At 47.4% G+C, this 17253-nt stretch overlaps 1 protein-coding gene across 3 annotated transcripts in view; it reads right to left on the bottom strand.

Annotated features, from left to right (window-relative positions):
• The window catches only part of ARID3A (AT-rich interaction domain 3A), an 82204-nt gene that overhangs the window by 15751 nt on the left and 49200 nt on the right, over positions 1 to 17253 (bottom strand). For all 3 annotated transcript variants that reach the window (XM_020969310.2, XM_020969313.2, XM_020969309.2), the window contains exon 4: positions 8931 to 9003. In XM_020969310.2, coding sequence (XP_020824969.1) covers positions 8931 to 9003 — 73 coding nt within the window. The remainder of the gene's footprint in view (positions 1 to 8930; positions 9004 to 17253) is intronic.

Raw genomic sequence — 17253 nt, 5'->3', positions numbered from 1 at the left:
TCCTAGCATCTCAAAGGCCTGGAAGTTGGAAATCTTAGAATCTAGGCCTGTAAAATTACACAAGCATTAGAATCTCAGGCTTCTAGAATTTCAGTGATAGAAGGGGTTTTAGGGGAAATCCCATCCAGGCTCCATCCCTGTGCAGGAATCTCTTCTCCAACACTTATGCACGCATGCATGCACGCACGCACACACACAGATGAGGCATGGATTTGCACAACACCGAGGAGTTGCACAACCTGAGGGAACCCTGAAGGAAGGCTGGACAACAAACCTCAACCAAAGTCCACTCAGAGACCCAGACAGGAAGTGTGAGGGCCTTGAGAGTTGGCAGCTCCATTCTCAGAGTAAACATGGAGTTTGCCCTGGTCCCTGTTAACACGTAAATGTGGCATGGGGCCAACTCTGACCTTGCAAACCCTGCACTCAAAGGACAGAGGCAGCCAGGAGGAAGTATTGGGGTGGAGTGGAGGGGTCTGGGCAGCTGCAAAAGCAGGAGGTCCGTGATGGTGCTGCTGTTACATCTGCACTAGTGAGGCAATGCTGAATCGGAAACAATGAAAAAAAAAACCAACAAAAAACCCAGAAGAAAGAGAATGAGACAAAGAAAGTATCAGAGACTGAAAGACAGTGAGAAGAAACAGAGACAGCTGGGGAGAGAGAGCCTGTAGATGGATGGAGGGAAAGCCAGGTAGAGAAGTGAAAGGCTGTTTTCAGATCCTATCCCTTCTACCTAGAGTCTGGAGCTGAGATTTTTTCTGAGCATCGACTTATTTCCTTTCCCTCCTTCCAGAGTCTTAGCCCCTGAAGGTCCAGACAGGGAAGAACCTGGCTCATTCTTAAGCAATGAATCCGAGGTGCTACAGACCCTAGCTTCTCTCTCAATGGGAAGCCACATTCCCAAGCTAGTTCAGAGAGCCCAGAACTCTCTCCAAGGGCTATGAAGTCAGAGAATCTGGGTTTAAAGCCTCCCTATGACATTTAGGACCTATATGACCTTGAGCAAGTTACTTAACTGTCCTAATCCTCAACTTTTTTATCTGTAAAATAATTGGGTTGAACTAGATGGACCTTGAGACCTCTTCTGGTCCTAATCCTATATTTCTAGGATCAAGACATAGGTAAATTCCCTACTGCCAAGCCCAGAGAAACTCCATTCAGATTCACAGTACCTCCTCCAACTCTGAGCTGAGCCTGTGTTCTCAGCGTGAGGAAGGGTAAGGCCCTGTTGACTGGGTGACTGGGATCCAAGGTTAGTTCTATGTCAAGCTTTCATGGGACACCTAACACAAGGAATTAAACCCGAAGCCTTGCTACAGAAGTAAAGAGTCTCAGCTGAGCTTGCTTGAGAGGCACGAGTCAGAAGCAAGGGCGCTTTGACTGAACAGATGTAAGGATAGGTTCTAGACAACAATGAAATCAGCCTTCTGGGGCCCTGGTAATTGGCCTCTTCCCTCATAAAAGGCCAGAGAGAGCTCATGTTTATTAAGAAAGATAGAGAGAGGGAAAAGGAGAGAGAGGGAAAAAGGAAAGAAGACAGGAAAGAGGAGAGAAATATGCAAGATAGATAAAGATGACAAAAAGACAGAAAGTGAGGGAAAGAGATCCTGCTCACTGAGAAAGACAAAGAAAGATTGAGAGATGGGGCGGGGGTGGGGAGGACACCATACAAAGAGGAAAAAAAGACAAACTGGGGAAAAGAGAGATGCTGCTTACTCTAAGAAGAACACGAGAGACAGGAAGAAAGGGAGGAACAAGGGAGGAAGGGAAAGAGGGAAGAAAGGAAGGAATGGAGGGAGGAAGGAAAGAAGGAAGAACGGAAGGAAAGGAGGGAGGGGGTGAGGGAAGGAAGGAAGAAGGAAGGGAGGGAGGGAGAAGGGAGGAAGAGGAGGAGGAAGGAAGTAAAGGAGAGGAGAAAGGGAGGAAGGAAAGGAAAGGAGGGAGGGGAGGAAAGGAGAAGAGGGAGGGAGGGAGGAAGGAAAGGAGAGAAGGAAGGAAGGAGAGGGAGGGAGAGAAGGAAGGGATGAGAGGGAGGGAGGGAGGGAGGAAGGAAGGAAGGGGAGAAGGGAGGGAGAAAGGAAGGAAAGGAGAGGAGAAAGAGAGGAAGGAAGGAAAGGAGGGAGGGAGGGAAGAAGGGAGAGGAGTGAAAGAAAGACTTATATTGCATTGTAAAGATAAGAAAAGAGAAAGAGAAAGGCTACTCTGCATAGTCTCTGACTGAGAGAAACCAAAGGCGGATGACAAAGACAGTGAAAGACCCTAAGCTCTCTCTTCTCTCTCTCCCTCTCTCTTTCTCTCTCTCTCCCTCGCCCCCAATCTCTGTCTCTGTCTGTCTCTCATTCACTTGAGAACCCTCAGTTATGGAACACTTCAGAACGACGGTCCACATTCTCTGGCCAACATAGTAACATCCTTCCAAACCCTGAGGTTGTGTGAGACCAAGCTGAGGCCAGATTTGTTAATACAATCAAGAAGGACAAGAAAGAAGGGACTTGGAAGGGCAGATAGGAGAAGAGCCATCCAGCTTGACTTGGGGGGAGGGAGGAGGAAGGGGATGAACCACCCAAGACCAGGCTCTGACAACTGGCTCACTCCCACAAAGCGGAAACGTCCCTTCTTCCTTGCAACCCCCTGCCAGGAATCTGTGTTGAAGGCCCTTTTGTTGGAAAAGCCCACCCGGAAATTTCGTCTGCTACCCTTTCCCCTGCCCTATCCCCTCACAGCGAAGGCCTGGCTGTGCCCCCCACCCCAACCCCCCAGCTGTGCTGGACTAGGCTGCAGGCTTTGTGTGAGGCATAGGGCTGGGGAAAAGGATGTTTATAGCATAACCCTGAGCAGGGAGGGCAGAGCCTATTCATGGGGAGAGTGGTGGGGAGGGCCTGGTTTACAGAGAGTTCCATTCATTCCCAGCAGCCAGGAGACCCATCCCAGATAAGGAACGATGTGGGGGTGGGGGGTGGGAGGCTGGTTGTCAAGGAGATGTAGGGATCTGGTTCTGTGGATGAAACATCCGTAAAATCTAAAATCTAATAACAGATATGTGCTTCCCCTGCCCCAAACTCCTAGTAAGAGACACCTGCTCCCTGAAAATCAGTGGAGGTGCATAGAGAGAATGTTTGCCTTGAAGATGCAACACCCGGATCCCAGTCCTAGCTCTTACAATAACTGGCTGTGTGACCTTGGCCAAGTCCCTTCCCATCAGAGGGTTTCATTTTCCTTATCCATAAAATGGAGGTGTTGGACTGGACTAAAATTCCTTTTAAATTGTATATTCTATATTCTGAAGTCCTTTCTGGCTTCGATATTCCCTGGTTCTCGGTTCTATTTGGGACCTGCCCCCATTTTACAGATGGGGAAATTGAGGTTGAGAGAGAAAGGACTTGCCCAAGGTTCTCTGACAAATCAGCGGCATCTGTGGGGTTGTTTGTCTTTTTTTTTTTTGTGAGGCAATTGGGGTTAAGTGACTTGCCCAGGGTCACACAGCTAGTAAAGTGTTATGTGTCTGAGGCCGGATTTGAACTCAGGTCCTCCTGAATCCAGGGCTGGTGCTCTATCCACTGTGCCCCTGTGGGGTTGTCTGAATCTAGATCTTCATCATGCCACCCCTCATGCTCCCATATCCCTCAGAATAAGAGGAGAACACTTGATCGAGAAGAGAGCAGGTTCCTAAGATCTAAGAGAACTAAAGGATCCCAGAATGGGACTGGTCAAGGTAAGTGACCATAAGGCTTCAAAACAACAAGTGTACAAGAGCAGGACAGTGTAGACTTGGCTAGATAGCAGGCCATATGAAAAAGAACCAAGGATCTCAGGGGACCACAAGTTCAACAAAGTGACTGTTATATAGTAGCCACAAAAAGGTTAAGTTGATATTAAGTAAACCCTAAGGGGCACAGCATCTAGAACATGGGAGCTGGTGGTCTCACTGCCCTCTGCATTGAACTATTGGGTTTAATTCTCGGTACCATATTTTAACAATGACAATTTTTGTTGCTGCATTTCAATTGTGTCTGACTTTCTGACCCCGTTTGGAGTTTTCTTGGCAAAAGATACTGGTGTGGCTTGCCATTTCCTCCTCTAGTTCATTTTACAGATGAGGAAACTGAGGACAATAGGGTTAAGTGACTTGCCCAGGGTGACAAAACTAATAAGTGTCTGAGGATGCATTTGAACTCAGGTCTTCCTAACTGCAGGCTTAGTGCTCTCTCTAAGCTGACCTTACAAACTGGAATGTACTCGTAGGAGGGAGAAGATGATGATGAGAAGATTGGAGATCGTGCCATAGGAGGATTGGCTGAAGGCACTGGAGATGTCTAGAAGAGATGATTTAGGCAGGACACAATGGTCTTTGAGACTTATGGAAGAGGAATTCTATTTGCTGCCTCCTTCACCTCAGGAGGCAATGACTGGGGGGAATGGGGAGAAAGGTTCCCAGAAACAGATTTAAGTTCAAGGCATGGAGGTACTTCCTAATACTTAGAACTATACAAAAGTAGATGGCCACCATTTAAAAAAAAGGGGGGGGTGTGGATGGCCTCAGAAAGTAGGGGCTTTCCCTCTCCTTGGGAGACTGGAAGTCTCCAAGCAGATGACCACTCCCTAGGCATGTTGCAGAGGTCTGAATCAGGGGGCTTGGAGGACCTTTCCAGTTCTACAATCCCTCCTTGGCACAGGGAGCCAGCCCACCCTCTTGGGCTGCTCAGAGGTCCCAATCTGCTTCTGGATATGTTACCAGCCAACTGTAACACTCTCTCACACGAGGATAGCACTTTTCAGTTCTGATAAGGCAGGGCATACAGGGGACATCAAGAAAGCCAGTTTGGGGCAGGTAGGTGGTGCAGTGAATAGAGCTCTGGCCTTGGAGTCAGGACGACCTGAGTTCAAATACAGCCTCAGATACTTAACACTTACTAGCTGTGTGACCCTGGGCAAGTCGCTTAACCCCTATTGCCTCACCAAAAAGAAAAAAAAAAGCCAGTTTGGAAAGAAAGGCGACAGGGTGAGGGGCAATTATGTAGAATGAGTCTGGAAAGACAGTTTAGAATGATTCCAGAGGCCCAACGGTAAAGCAGGCTGCCTGTCTCCTAACAGATGATGAAATTGGGGTACAGAATGGGACACAGATTTTTGAACATGGGGTGTGTGTGTAGGGGGGCGTGACTGTGCATAACTGTTACAAGGGGTTTGTTTTTCTTTTTTTACAACTGTGGTGGGAGGGAAAGAAAATAAATGCTTATTGAGCAAAAAAATTTTAAAAAAAGAAAAAGTGAGTTAAAGAAAGAGTTCTGAACTTTTTTTGTATGTCTTGGACCCCTCTGGTGGTCTGGTGAAGCCTCGAGATGCCTTCTCACAATCATGTTGTAAATGCATAAAATGAATTACATAGGGTTACAAAGGAAAGCAATTATACTAAAACACAGAAATCATCAAAGTATTAAAAAGGCAAGTTTGTGGACCCCCAGGCTAATAAGCCCTGGGCTACAAAGGGCTATAAAATTGTGCATACCCTTTGACCCAGCCATACCACTTCTAGGTCTATATCCCAAAGAGATCCAAGAAAAAGGAAAAAGACCAGTATATACAAAAATAAGCTCTTTCTGTAGTAGCAAAGAATTAGAAATTTAGGGGATGCCCATCCATTGGGGAGTGGCTGAACAAGTTGTGGTATGTGCTTGTGATGGAATACTATTGTGATATAAGAAATGATAGGAAGGATGGTTTCAGAAAAACCTGGAAAGACTTCCACGAACTGATACAAAGTAAAATGAGCAGAAGCAGGAGAACATCGTACACAATAACAGCCATACTGTGCGATGATCAACTGTGAATGACTTAGCTATTCTCAGCAACACAATGATCCAAGACAATTCCAAAGGACTCTTGACGAAAATTGCTATTTTATCTCCAGAAAAAGAACTGGTGGAGTTTGAATGCAGACTGAAGCATACTTTTTTTTTATACTTTCTTTAACATTGGTTTTTTTTGGTCTTCGTTCTCTTTGGCAACATGGCTAATATGGAAACGTTTTGCATGACTGAACATGTATAACCTATATAAAACTGCTTGCCTTTTCAAGAAGGAAGGAAGGGAGGGAGAGAATGTAGAACTCAAAATCAAAAAAAAAATGTTAAAAATTGTTATTTACAAGTAATTAAGAAAAATAAAAGAAAAACTAAATATTTTTTAAAAGAAAGAAACCCTCGGCTAGATCAAGATTGTGAAGGACTTTAAATGCATTTTCAACGTGAGGTTTAGTGGAATTTTGCAGGAATCCACAGCATTGAAGGAAATATCTGCCATTCTGTGTTCTCAGGTACCTTTCAGCTGTGACAATGTATATCTGATGCTCCCTTCTAGTTCTAGTAGTCTACAACCCTGTGACTAATCCTAAATGCCTGCGGCAATAACTCCCCAAACATCTGCTCCAGAGTAGCAATACTTTAGAAGTCAAGAAGTGAGTCTTTGAGTAAAAAGTTCCCACTCAAAGAGAGCTAGTACAGTACAGGACCATGTCTGGAAACCTGTCACTCTTAATAACGTGACCTTGGGAAAATCTCTGCCCTGCTCACAAGCCTCAGTCTCCCCATCTGTAAAAGGAGGGAGTTAGATGAGATCACCTCTAAGGTACCTGAGGTCTTTGAGAGTCAAGCACTGGCATTCTGTGTTCTAAGTGCCCTCCCAATTCTGACATTCTATATTCCAGGGGCCCTCCTAGCTCTGACAGTCTGGATTCTGAGGGCCTTCCCAGCTCTGACATTGTACATTCTAAGAGTCTTCCCAAGCAATTTTTACATTCTAAGGTCCCTCCTAGCTTTGATATTCTATGTTCTAAGGGCCTTCCCAGATCTGACATTTTATGTTCTAAGGGCCCTCCTAGCTCTGACCGTCTGGGTTCTAACACTCTAACACTGTACATTCTAAGGGTCTTCCCAATCAATTCTTTTTTTTTTTTTTGGCTAGGCAATGGGTTTAAGTGACTTGCCTAGGGTCACACAGCTAGTAAGTGTTATGTGTCTGAGGCTGGATCCAATCAATTCTTACATTCTAAGGTCCCTCCTAGATTTGTTATTCTATGTTCTAAGTGCTTTCCCTGCTCTGATATTCTATGTTCTAAGGGCCTTCTCAGCTCTGACATTCTGGGTTGCAAAAGCCTTCCAAGTTCTGCCACTTTGAGATTCTATACAACCCATTATGTAGAAAAAAATTCAGCTTATTTCCTCCACCCACTCCAGGCAGTCCTGTCCCCATCCAGACCATCTGCTTTCTCTGGGAATCTGATCTCTCCCACTGCACGCTCAGGCTGACCTCCTCCTCCTCTGCCCCTTGGTAAACACAGATGGGAATCTATGATCATTAGGACTCCCCTCCCCCACCCTGGGCCACCCACCCCTGCTTAGGACAATTCATCTTTTTTTTTTAAATCGAGGGAGCGGGTTTAGAGGAAGATTCATAAGGTATTATACAACCAGATTGAGAACTAGAAAGGGAACTCAAAGGTCATTTAGTCTAAACTCCCCATCTTAGAGAGAAGCTAAGTAATTTGTCCAAAGTCACCCAGGTATAAGGTGGTGGAGCCAGGATTTGAACCCAGGTCATGTGGTTCCAAGTACATTACCTATTATACTGTACCACACTGCCTCCCCCAAACAGAAGCTGCATAAAAAAAAAATACAGGACCTGCAGACATCTATGAAGTATTCTCCAACTGACTATGGACAACCCTGAGAGGTAGACAGGTCTATTTCAGTAATGGGGAAACCAAGGAACAAGTAACCCTCATTCAGGTGCCTGAGGGATGGGAGGAAAGCCAGGCTGGGGTGATGAGGGGCTCATTAGAATAGGACCCAAACCCCTCATCTCTTCTTTCTTCTATCGCTACACAGTGAAGAGTCCAGGACTGCTCAGTCTTTAGAAGGTATTCCAATCAATGACACAGCCTGACCAATTAACAGCTAAGTCATTTGAACCTTCCCCCCAAGCTGGCTCTCCAGGGAGGTTCTCCCTTTTACCATCTGTCCTCTGGCTCCTCCCAGCCTCTGGCTTAAAGGAGAAGAGGCAGCCTTTGAAATACTATCGGGACCCTCGGTATCCCTTTTCTAGGAAAATCTGGAATACCTTCCAGACTACACCTGGAAAAGGTATTATGGTGGAAATCTCACTAGTGTTCAGTGGGACCTGCCTTTCCCCACCCCACATATATATGCACACAAAAACCCAAGTCACACCAGGGTTCAAATTCTGTCTCAGATGCTTTCTACATTGTGTTACTTTGAACAGGTAGAGATGACCCTGAGGTCCCTTCTAACTTTCGACCTATGACCCTAAGAAGGAAGGAGTACATGGGGCAGAGTGAGAGGGATGAGGTCCTTAGACTCTTCCCTGACTCCATCCCCTTGCATGGAAAGCCTGGGCTCCCACATGGAGAAAACCCTAGAATCAGGAGGTCCTAGGCCCCCTCTCTGCTGCCCTGCCAGTCTCAGCCAAACTCTCCTGGTGTCGGTCTGCAGAGAAATGAGCTCTAGCTCAGACTCTTCAATTTGATTCAATGAGCACTTACCATGACAGAAATGACTGTAAGTTCCCTGAGGGCAGGAACTATTACATTTTTTCCCCCTTTGTATTCCCCAGCATCTAGCACATACCATAATAAATTCTGGTTGACTGACGAACAAGTCTGTTCACTTCAAAGAGTTTTAGCTATTTCTAATCTGTAAAATGGGGATAATAATACCTACATTATGGGTATTTTACTATATTCACTAGTTTCCACGGTGGTTATGAGGAAAGGGCTTTTGTAAACCTTAAAATGCTACTGCACGTGAGTTGCTGCTCTCACTTCTACATGATGGGCCCAAGTTGCAGGGCCCCCCATTCAGAGATGATTTCCTCCCAACCTCCGCTCTCTTCCCCAAGGTAGGGGAAACCCTCACCTCGTTTCTGCATGAAACTGAAGAGGTCATCCAGGAATTCTTTCCTCTTGGGGTCCCCGTCCAGTTCATACAGCTGTGTGAAAAGAGGGGAGACGGAGTTACTGAGGTATGAGGAACTGAGAAAGACAAGAGGCCCTTCCCTTCCCACCTTACTCTGCCTTACCTGGGCCTCCCTAGAGAAGATAACCATTCTTCCCCTTCCTTCAAACTACGAAATCCTAGGCGTTCCCAGGAAGGAGAGGGAGAGGGTCATTAACCACTCAATCCACAAACATTTAGGAAGCACTTCTTTTGTGCAAGGCATTGTGATAGGCACTGAGGATACAAAGGCAAAGCCACAGTTTCTGCCTTCAAGGAGCTTATAGTCTTTTAGGGGCAGCTAGGTGGTGCTGTGGATACAGTGCTGATCCTGGAGTCAAGAAGACTGAGTTCAAATCTAGCCTTAGACATTTACTAGTTAGTTGTGTCACCCTGGGCCTCTGCCTCTTTTAGTCTCTTCATCTGTAAAATGGGGATAATAATAGCACCTACCTCTCAAGGGTATTGTGATGAACAGATGAAATACTAATTGTAAAGTGTGGGGCACAGTGTGGGGCACATAGTAAGCACTACATAAATGTTAGCTATTATCATCATTACTATTAAATGCACTACAACAGGCAAATAAAACTGTTCCCAGAAGATGTATACAGAGTAAATGGAAGATAATCACAGAGAGAGGCACTGGTATTGAAAGAGCCAGGGAAGGCCTGGTTTGAGCTGAGTCATGAAGGAGGCCAGGGAAGCCAGATGGTAAAGATGAGGAGGGACAGAGTTCTAGACAAGACAAAAGGGGAGAGTCTGGAGATGGAGTGCCCTGGGGGAGGACAGGCAAACAGGCCTGCTGGAGCTGATCATGGAGTGTGTAGCAGGGCGTGATGTGTAAGAAGGCTAGGAAAGCGGCAGGGGAAGGGGGGGTGAGTGGAACCAGTGTACGAAGGCTTAGAACAACAGAGGATTTTGTGTTTGATACGGGAGGTGACAGGGAGCCATGGGGTCTACTGGACAGACCTGCTCTTTGGGAAGATCACTTTTTTGATCGGATGATGGTCTAGAGTAAGGAGAGACTTGAGGCAGGTAGTTCTGAAGGCCAGCAGGCTATTGCAATAGTGCAGGTATGAGGAGATAGGGGCCTACAACAGGGTGGTGGCAGGGTCAGAGGGGACAGAGAATGGATATGGACATGTTGCAAAAGCAGAAATGACTAGAAACGCCAACAAATTGGCTTTGTATGTATGGGGTGGTGGTGAGTGAGGGGGGGTTGACACCTACATTGCCAGCCTCGGTTGGCTGAGAGGATGGTGGTGTTCTCAACAGGAATAAGAAAGTGAGCAAGGGGAAAAGGATTGGGATGGGGTGGGGGGATGGGGGGATGGATTGTGAGTTCTGGCTTGGACGTGTTGAATCTGAGAAGTCCAAAAGACCCCAGAGCCCCGGGAGAGTCACCCTCCAGACACAAACAGCCTTCCTGAGCCCCCTGGCAATCTGAGGAAGATGGCTTCAGACTCTCTGGGTAAAGAAGTCCTGCCTAGGGGCACAAAGAAATCCGTGGGGACCATGGGGAGGCCTCAGATCAGCTGGTTTTATTACAGTCCACTAAGGCATGGCAGAGCTGGACAGGGTACTGAGAGTTCATTCAAGCCCAGGGTTCTGTCTCTTGTGCTACATGGGCTCCGAGGCCTCACGACCAGAGTAGAAACCCTCCCTCCCCTCCCAGAAACCATGAGGCTCTGAGCTCCTGGGCTGGTGGATGAGGCAGAGATAATTAAAGAGGAGTCAGAGAGGAAGGGGAGGGGGTGTTTGGGGAGTGGGAGGAAGGAGGGATGAAGCAAATACCAGGCTTTAGATTAAACACTCAGGAATGCAGTTTGGACTCAAAACAGGGAAGGGGGGGTGGGGAGAAGATGAGGAGAAAGAGGAGACAAATATTGAAACCAATAATTAAACCTCCCCAGGAGCTGGTGGGCGGGCAGGCCCAGGGGCGGGAAATGGGGGGGAGAGCTGTCATTAAGTCCAGAGGAGCCTAGGCTACCACCCTGGCTGATGGTGGGAGGCCAGACTGGGCAAAGAGGAAGCACAATTACTACAGCCTGCCTCTGTGTACATGTGTATATGTGTGACCTTGGATAAGTCTCTGCCCTTCTCTGTTCCCTCATATGTATATAATGAGGGAGCTGACCTGGCTGTTGATAAGGTCCCTTCCACCTCTGACATTCTAGGTTATAAAGATCACCTCCCTCTGACAGATTTCTCCCCCTGTGTTCTAAGTGCCTTTATAGCCCAAACATTTCCTGATTCTATTAATAGGTGATAGCACAATCAGCTTTGCCATTTCTGACTTTCTGGGCACAGGTTCTGAGGGTACAGATCCTGAGAGTCATAGGTATACCAGCCCAGTACAACCTGTCATAGGGCCCTGGAAAGGCATTTGGGGCACGGAGAAAATAAAATTCTAGAAATCAGAAGGGACCTTAGAACAGAGAATGTCAGTGCTGGGAGGGCCCTCAGAATAGAGAACATCAGAGCTGGAAAGAACCTTAGAAACCATCTAGTATAACCCCTTCGTTTTAGGGAGAATATTGGATTTAGTGTCAAGGAACTTGAGTTCAAATTCCATCTGTTATTACTTGTGTAACCTCTCTGGGCCTCAGTTTCTCCACATGAGGGTGTGGACTAGATGCACTCTTGAGAGCCCTGCTAGCTCTCTGTGACCAATGAGCCCCTGCCAACAGCAGAATTCTAACCAATTGCCTCCCTCCTCCCACCACAATCCTCACGTTCTTCCCCATCCCAAGTCTACGGGATCTGTGGATCTGTAGTAAGCAAAGCTAAGGCCCCACTTGGGTGGGGGATGGGGAGACGCCATCTTGAGGTCTGACAGGAAGATCTATTTGGGGCCTGGGCCCAGGGTCCCCAGCTCCACCTCCAGCCTTGTGAGGCTTTTGTCTCTGGACCACACCCAGCGCCAGCCTGTGGCAGCCCCACATTCCTGGCCTGATTTATGGGCCCAGAGTGGGGAGGCAAACATCCACTAGTGCCTTTTTCAGGGGGGGTTCAGCCCAGCCTCATCCCAGGCCCTGAGGCCCTCCTGAGAAGGGGCAAAGGGACACAGGCCATCAGGTCCTCCCGCCCCGTACAGAGAGAGATCAGCCTTGCAGACCTGAAGGGAGACCAAGGACTGAGGCAGGGTCAGGGTTCTTAACTGCAACCCCAACACACATGACATTGAAGACAAGACAAGGGGGACGGTCCCCTCAAGTTCCCATTGGTCCAGGGTCACTGCCCTCTGAGCTTCGGCCTGCCCAGGCTTGGGCTCTCTCCCTTCTCTCTTCTTTCTTTTTCTCCCTTCCCTTTCCCCAATTTTTGCCTGTTTCTCTTACTTTCACTGCCTTTTCTATCTCCCTCTCTCTCTCCCCTTCTTCTTTCCCTCTCTTCCATTCCAGCTTTTTCTTTCTTCTTTCCCCTATATCCTCCTCTTCCCTTCCTCTTTCCTTTTTCCTTTCCTTTTTTTCCTTCTCCCCTTTTCTCCTTCCTTTCTTTCTTCCTTCCTTTCTTTCTTTCTTTCTTTCTTTCTTTCTTTCTTCTTTCTTTCTTTCTTTCTTTCTTTCTTTCTTTCTTTCTTTCTTTCTTTCTCTCTCTTTTCTCTTATTCCCTCCTGTTTTTTTCTTTCTCCTCTTTCCCTCTCCTCCCTCCCCCTCTCCTCTCTCTCTCCCATTCCCTCCTGTTTTTCCCTCCCTCCTTTTCCCCTCTCCCCCTCTCTGTAGGAAGACTCTGGTTAGAAAGTAAACCAGATCCTTGCCTTTGGCCAGAAATCTGCACAAACACCTAGACACCAATTAAGATGAATTAATTATCTGATCAAATAAACCACAGACTGTTTCCGGGATAAACGCTCCTGGGACCCTCATGGCGGTGGTGCCCAGCGCCTCACCTGACCCTCCCCCTCCCCTGGGACCGGGTAGGCCCCAGCTCTGGTCTCCTGGGCCTGAGGACCAGGCACGACTCCTCTGAGCTCAAAGAAGAGAGCAGGGGGGCACACCCTGGCAGGAGGCTCTGGCTGGCTCTGTACCCTGGCAGATAACAGACATTCTGACATCAGCTCAGAGAGGCCCAAGGCATCAAACTCGTCCCCCCAACCCTCAACTGGGTCTAGGGCAGGGCACCTGCAGTTGGCCTCGGGCACAATCCCGGACCTTGGCATGACAGCTTTCCTCAATGACCACCTTGAACAACTGCCAGCTGAGCAAAAGGAGGGCAGCTGTCTCACAGAAGGAATCCCTGGACCCAATTCCCACTCACCATCCTGTAGCCAGGACCTCTTGCTGCCTGTCTTCAGACCTTGGAACATGGGGGCTGTCTGTCTGTCTCTCCCACACTCATGGGTACACAAACATTTAGTCTAGGGTTGGCTGTCCTGTCCGCTACTAAGGTTCTTTCCTCTCTCTTTTTCTCTTCCACTGCCTTGATTTTCCTTTTTTCTTCCGTTTCCTAATCCTAACCCCACTCTCTCTCTGCCCCTAAGTGCCCAAGGGGTTGTGATTAATTAGCAAAAGCAAAAGTCAAGGTCTCCTTTCACTGCAAAATGAGGAAGCTCAATTAGAAATGCTAAGTGCCCTCCAAGCCCCAACACTCTGGGTTCCAAGGGCCTTCCCAGCCCTGAATTCCAAGTTCTAAGGGCCCTCCCAGCTCTGACACCATGTGTTCTAAGGACCTTTCCAGCACTAATATTCTGTGTCCTAAGGGCCCTACCAACTCTGACAGTCTGGGTTCTAAGGGCCCTCCCAATTCTAACAGTCTGGGTTCTAAGGGCCCTACCAACTCTGACAGTCTGGGTTCCAAGGACCCTCCCAGCCCTGGATTCCATGTTCTAAGGACCCTCCCAGCTCTGACATTCTGTGTTCTAAGAGTCCTTCCAGTTCTGACATTTTGGGTTTTCAGGGCCCACCCTGTTCTAAGGCCCCTTTCAGCTCTGATATTTTATGTTCTAAGGCTCCCCTAGCCGCTCTACGTTCTAAGGGTCCTTCAAGTACTTGTATTTTCCATACTGCAGTTTCTCACTTGCACCAAATCCAGGAAAAGGTACACCTATCACAGGGTAGGGGAAAGAACACTAACCAGACACCAGGAGAGGTGGGCTTCAGGATACCAGGGCCCTAACCTATCTCAGCCACGAATTCACTATGTGACCCCGGCCAACTTGTCTTTATGGTACCTCAGTTTCCTAAACCAGGCAAAAGAGGAAGTTGGGCCTTGTGACCTGGAAGCTCCCTTCCCACTGCTAACATTCCATATTCTTTTCTCCCTTTAGGAGGCCAAGGTGACTACCAGAGCATTGCTGGCCTGAGACCTAGGAGGAGCCAGGGAAGCAGAACCTAGAGAACAGCAGTAGTCCCGCATCACCCCAATCAGGTTTAGAACTCAGCTCCTCAGCTAAATTGTACAATCGCAGAACCACTCACAGCACCACCGGCTCAGAGATTTAGACCTGGGGTTGGAGGGGCCTTGGACCTCATCTGAGTCCAAACCTCTCCTTCTCCAGAGCAGGAAACTTCAGGCCCAGAGAGTGATTTGCCTCAGTTTCCTCATCTGTTAAATGGGGATAATAACAGCGCCTACCTCTGAGGGTTGCAAAATTTGAACCCGTGTCTTACAGATGTCAAGTCTAGCCCTCTAGCTATTATACCACTCAGGCTCCATCACAGGTGTTCAACAGATACCTAGTCCGATTTTTTGCCAAAGCAGGATCACCCTCAATAGTAGCTGGGACAAATGATTTCAGCTGAAGACCTGCAGGGAAGGGGCTCACTACCTCCCAGAAAACTGCCTGCTTACATTGTAGCAGCTGAAAAAAAAATTTAAGCTTTTCCTTATATAGACCCAAAAATCTGCTTACCTGTGTCTTCCCAATACTGCAGCTAGTTCTGCCTGTAGGCACCAAACCAAACAAATTTAATCCCTAATTCCACATGACAAGTTCTTCAAAACCCTGAAGACAGGGGCAGCTAGGTGGCCCAATGGATAGAGCATCCGCCCTTTGAGTCAGGAGGACCGGAGTTCAAATCCCGCCTTAGACACATAACACTCACTAGCTGTGTGACCCTGGGCAAGTCACTTAACCCCACTGCCTCACCAAAAAAAAAAAAGTATAGGTCAAAATACCGAAGACATTTATCAAGTGCCCCATGCTCACCTCCCCAGGCCTCCACTTCTCCAGTTCCTTCAGTTGACTTGATGTAGATGTTTGGGGTTTTCTTGGCAAAACTCATTTTACAGATGAGGAAACTGAGGCAAACAGGGTTGAGTGACTTGCCCAGGGTCACAGCATCAGAGGCCAGATTTGAACTCAGGGAGACTCATCCTCCTGACTTCAGGCCTGACATTCTATCAACTGGGTCACCTAACTGCACCTCCACTGGACCAGTGGAGTATTTATGCAAAGTCTGCTCACTCTGGAGTCTGTGGACTCAGGTTTAAATTATTAACCTCTTTGGTTTCCTGATGTGTTAAACGTGGGGGTTGGAATTGATGATGGCTAAGGTCTCTTCCACCTCTACTGGACTGATTCTGGTATGGCGGGGTCTCCAGATGCCTCATCACCCTGGTCGGACATACCACCTTCTCTTCTTTGATGGATTTCAGCTTAGCCAGCTTAACCTCAACATGCAGTGGGCCAAACTTGACCCACCTACCTACAATGCTGTGTGGGTGGCATGGTATGGTCAGAAATCCTTAGAGATGATGCTTGCACAGGGTCTAGATTACTAGACTAAAATCTGATGTTTTGTGTTCCCACCCACTGGTCAGGGTTCTAGGAGACTAGGTCTTTGTCTCTATCCATTCAATGATGCAAGGAAGTAGAAAAAGTTCTAGGCTAGAAGTGGGAATGCCTGGGTTTCAGGAGCCTCTGCATCTCTACCCTAACTTAAGTGACCTTGGGCAAATCACCTCCCTTCTCTGGGCCTCAGTTTCCTGATCTGTAAAAGGAACCAGCTGGATGAGGTGATTTCTGAGGTTTCCAAAGGCTCTAACAACCTGGATCCTGGGCTCTGAGGCCCCCTTCCTTCCGTCTCTGAAATCTGATGAAATCGAAGTCCTTGCTTGGCCGATGACTCACAGTGTGACACTGGGTAAGTGACTGCCCCTCTCCGGGCCCCTCTTGTGAAGAAACTTCCCCATTCCTGTTAAGTGTAAGACCACCCTTCCAGGAGCCCAGGTTTGCAACCTCAGAGGCATCCTCCCTACCTGACTCCCTCCCAAGACTTGGTAATTCTAGCTCCAAAATTTCCTGACTCTCTGACCCTTTCTGCCAGTTCAGGTCACCATCAAATCTGGCCTCAGACATTTTGCTAGCTGGGCGAGCCTGGGCAGTGTGCTCGATCCCTACCTGGGAAATGGGATATAATAATAGCACCTACCTCAGAAGGTTGCTGTGAGGATCACATAAGACAATACCCGTACAAATGCTTTGCAAATCTTAAAGGGATATATAAAAAACATATCCTTTTATATGTGCATATAGATATCTACTTATATAAATAAAATGTATATATTTATTATAAATATATTCCTATAAACAAACATGTTTCTAGGAAATATGTTTATAGAAATAATATATATTATAAATAAATATGTTTACATATGAGAACATATAAACACATACACATATATATTCTTATTCGGACTACTGCAATAGCCTCCTAATCGGTCCCCCTGCCTCCACCTCTCTCTCCTCCCCAATCCTTCCTCCACACAACTAGCATGTTGAGATCCCTACAGCACGTCTTCTATCATTAAGCTCCTATGGCTCCCTATGGCCCCTAGGATCACATCAAACTCTTCTGTCTGGCACATTTAAAACTCTTTACGATATGATTCTAATTTATCATTCCTGACTCACTTCCCATTAACCCCCTCCCCACACTCCACATTCGGATCAAAGTAGCCCACCTGTTGTTTCCCGTAATACACACCATCCCATCTCCGGCCTCCAAGCCTTTGTAAAGACATTCTTCTCCCCTCTTCCTGAAATGCACTCCCCTCTAGACTCCCTTGGAGGCTCAGCTCTGGGAGTCACTTCCTAAATGAAGTCTCTCCTGATTCACCCTTACAACTGAAATTAAATTTATTTGTATATAATTTGAGTTTATTTTCCTACATGCTGCCCCTCCCCCCGCCAGGGAGAATGGAAGCATCTGGAGGCCAGGCATGGTTTTTTTTTTTCCCCGCTTTGCAGCCCTGGCAGTGGGCACAGGGGCTTGGCACATAGAAGGCAATTACAAGATGT

The sequence above is a fragment of the Phascolarctos cinereus genome, unplaced genomic scaffold (assembly GCF_003287225.1).
Source record: "Phascolarctos cinereus isolate Bilbo 61053 unplaced genomic scaffold, phaCin_HiC Scaffold_4;HRSCAF=312, whole genome shotgun sequence".
Taxonomy (NCBI): Eukaryota; Metazoa; Chordata; class Mammalia; order Diprotodontia; family Phascolarctidae; genus Phascolarctos; species Phascolarctos cinereus.
Note: the sequence above shows the minus strand (reverse complement) of the source record. Positions and strands in the feature narration are given on the sequence as shown.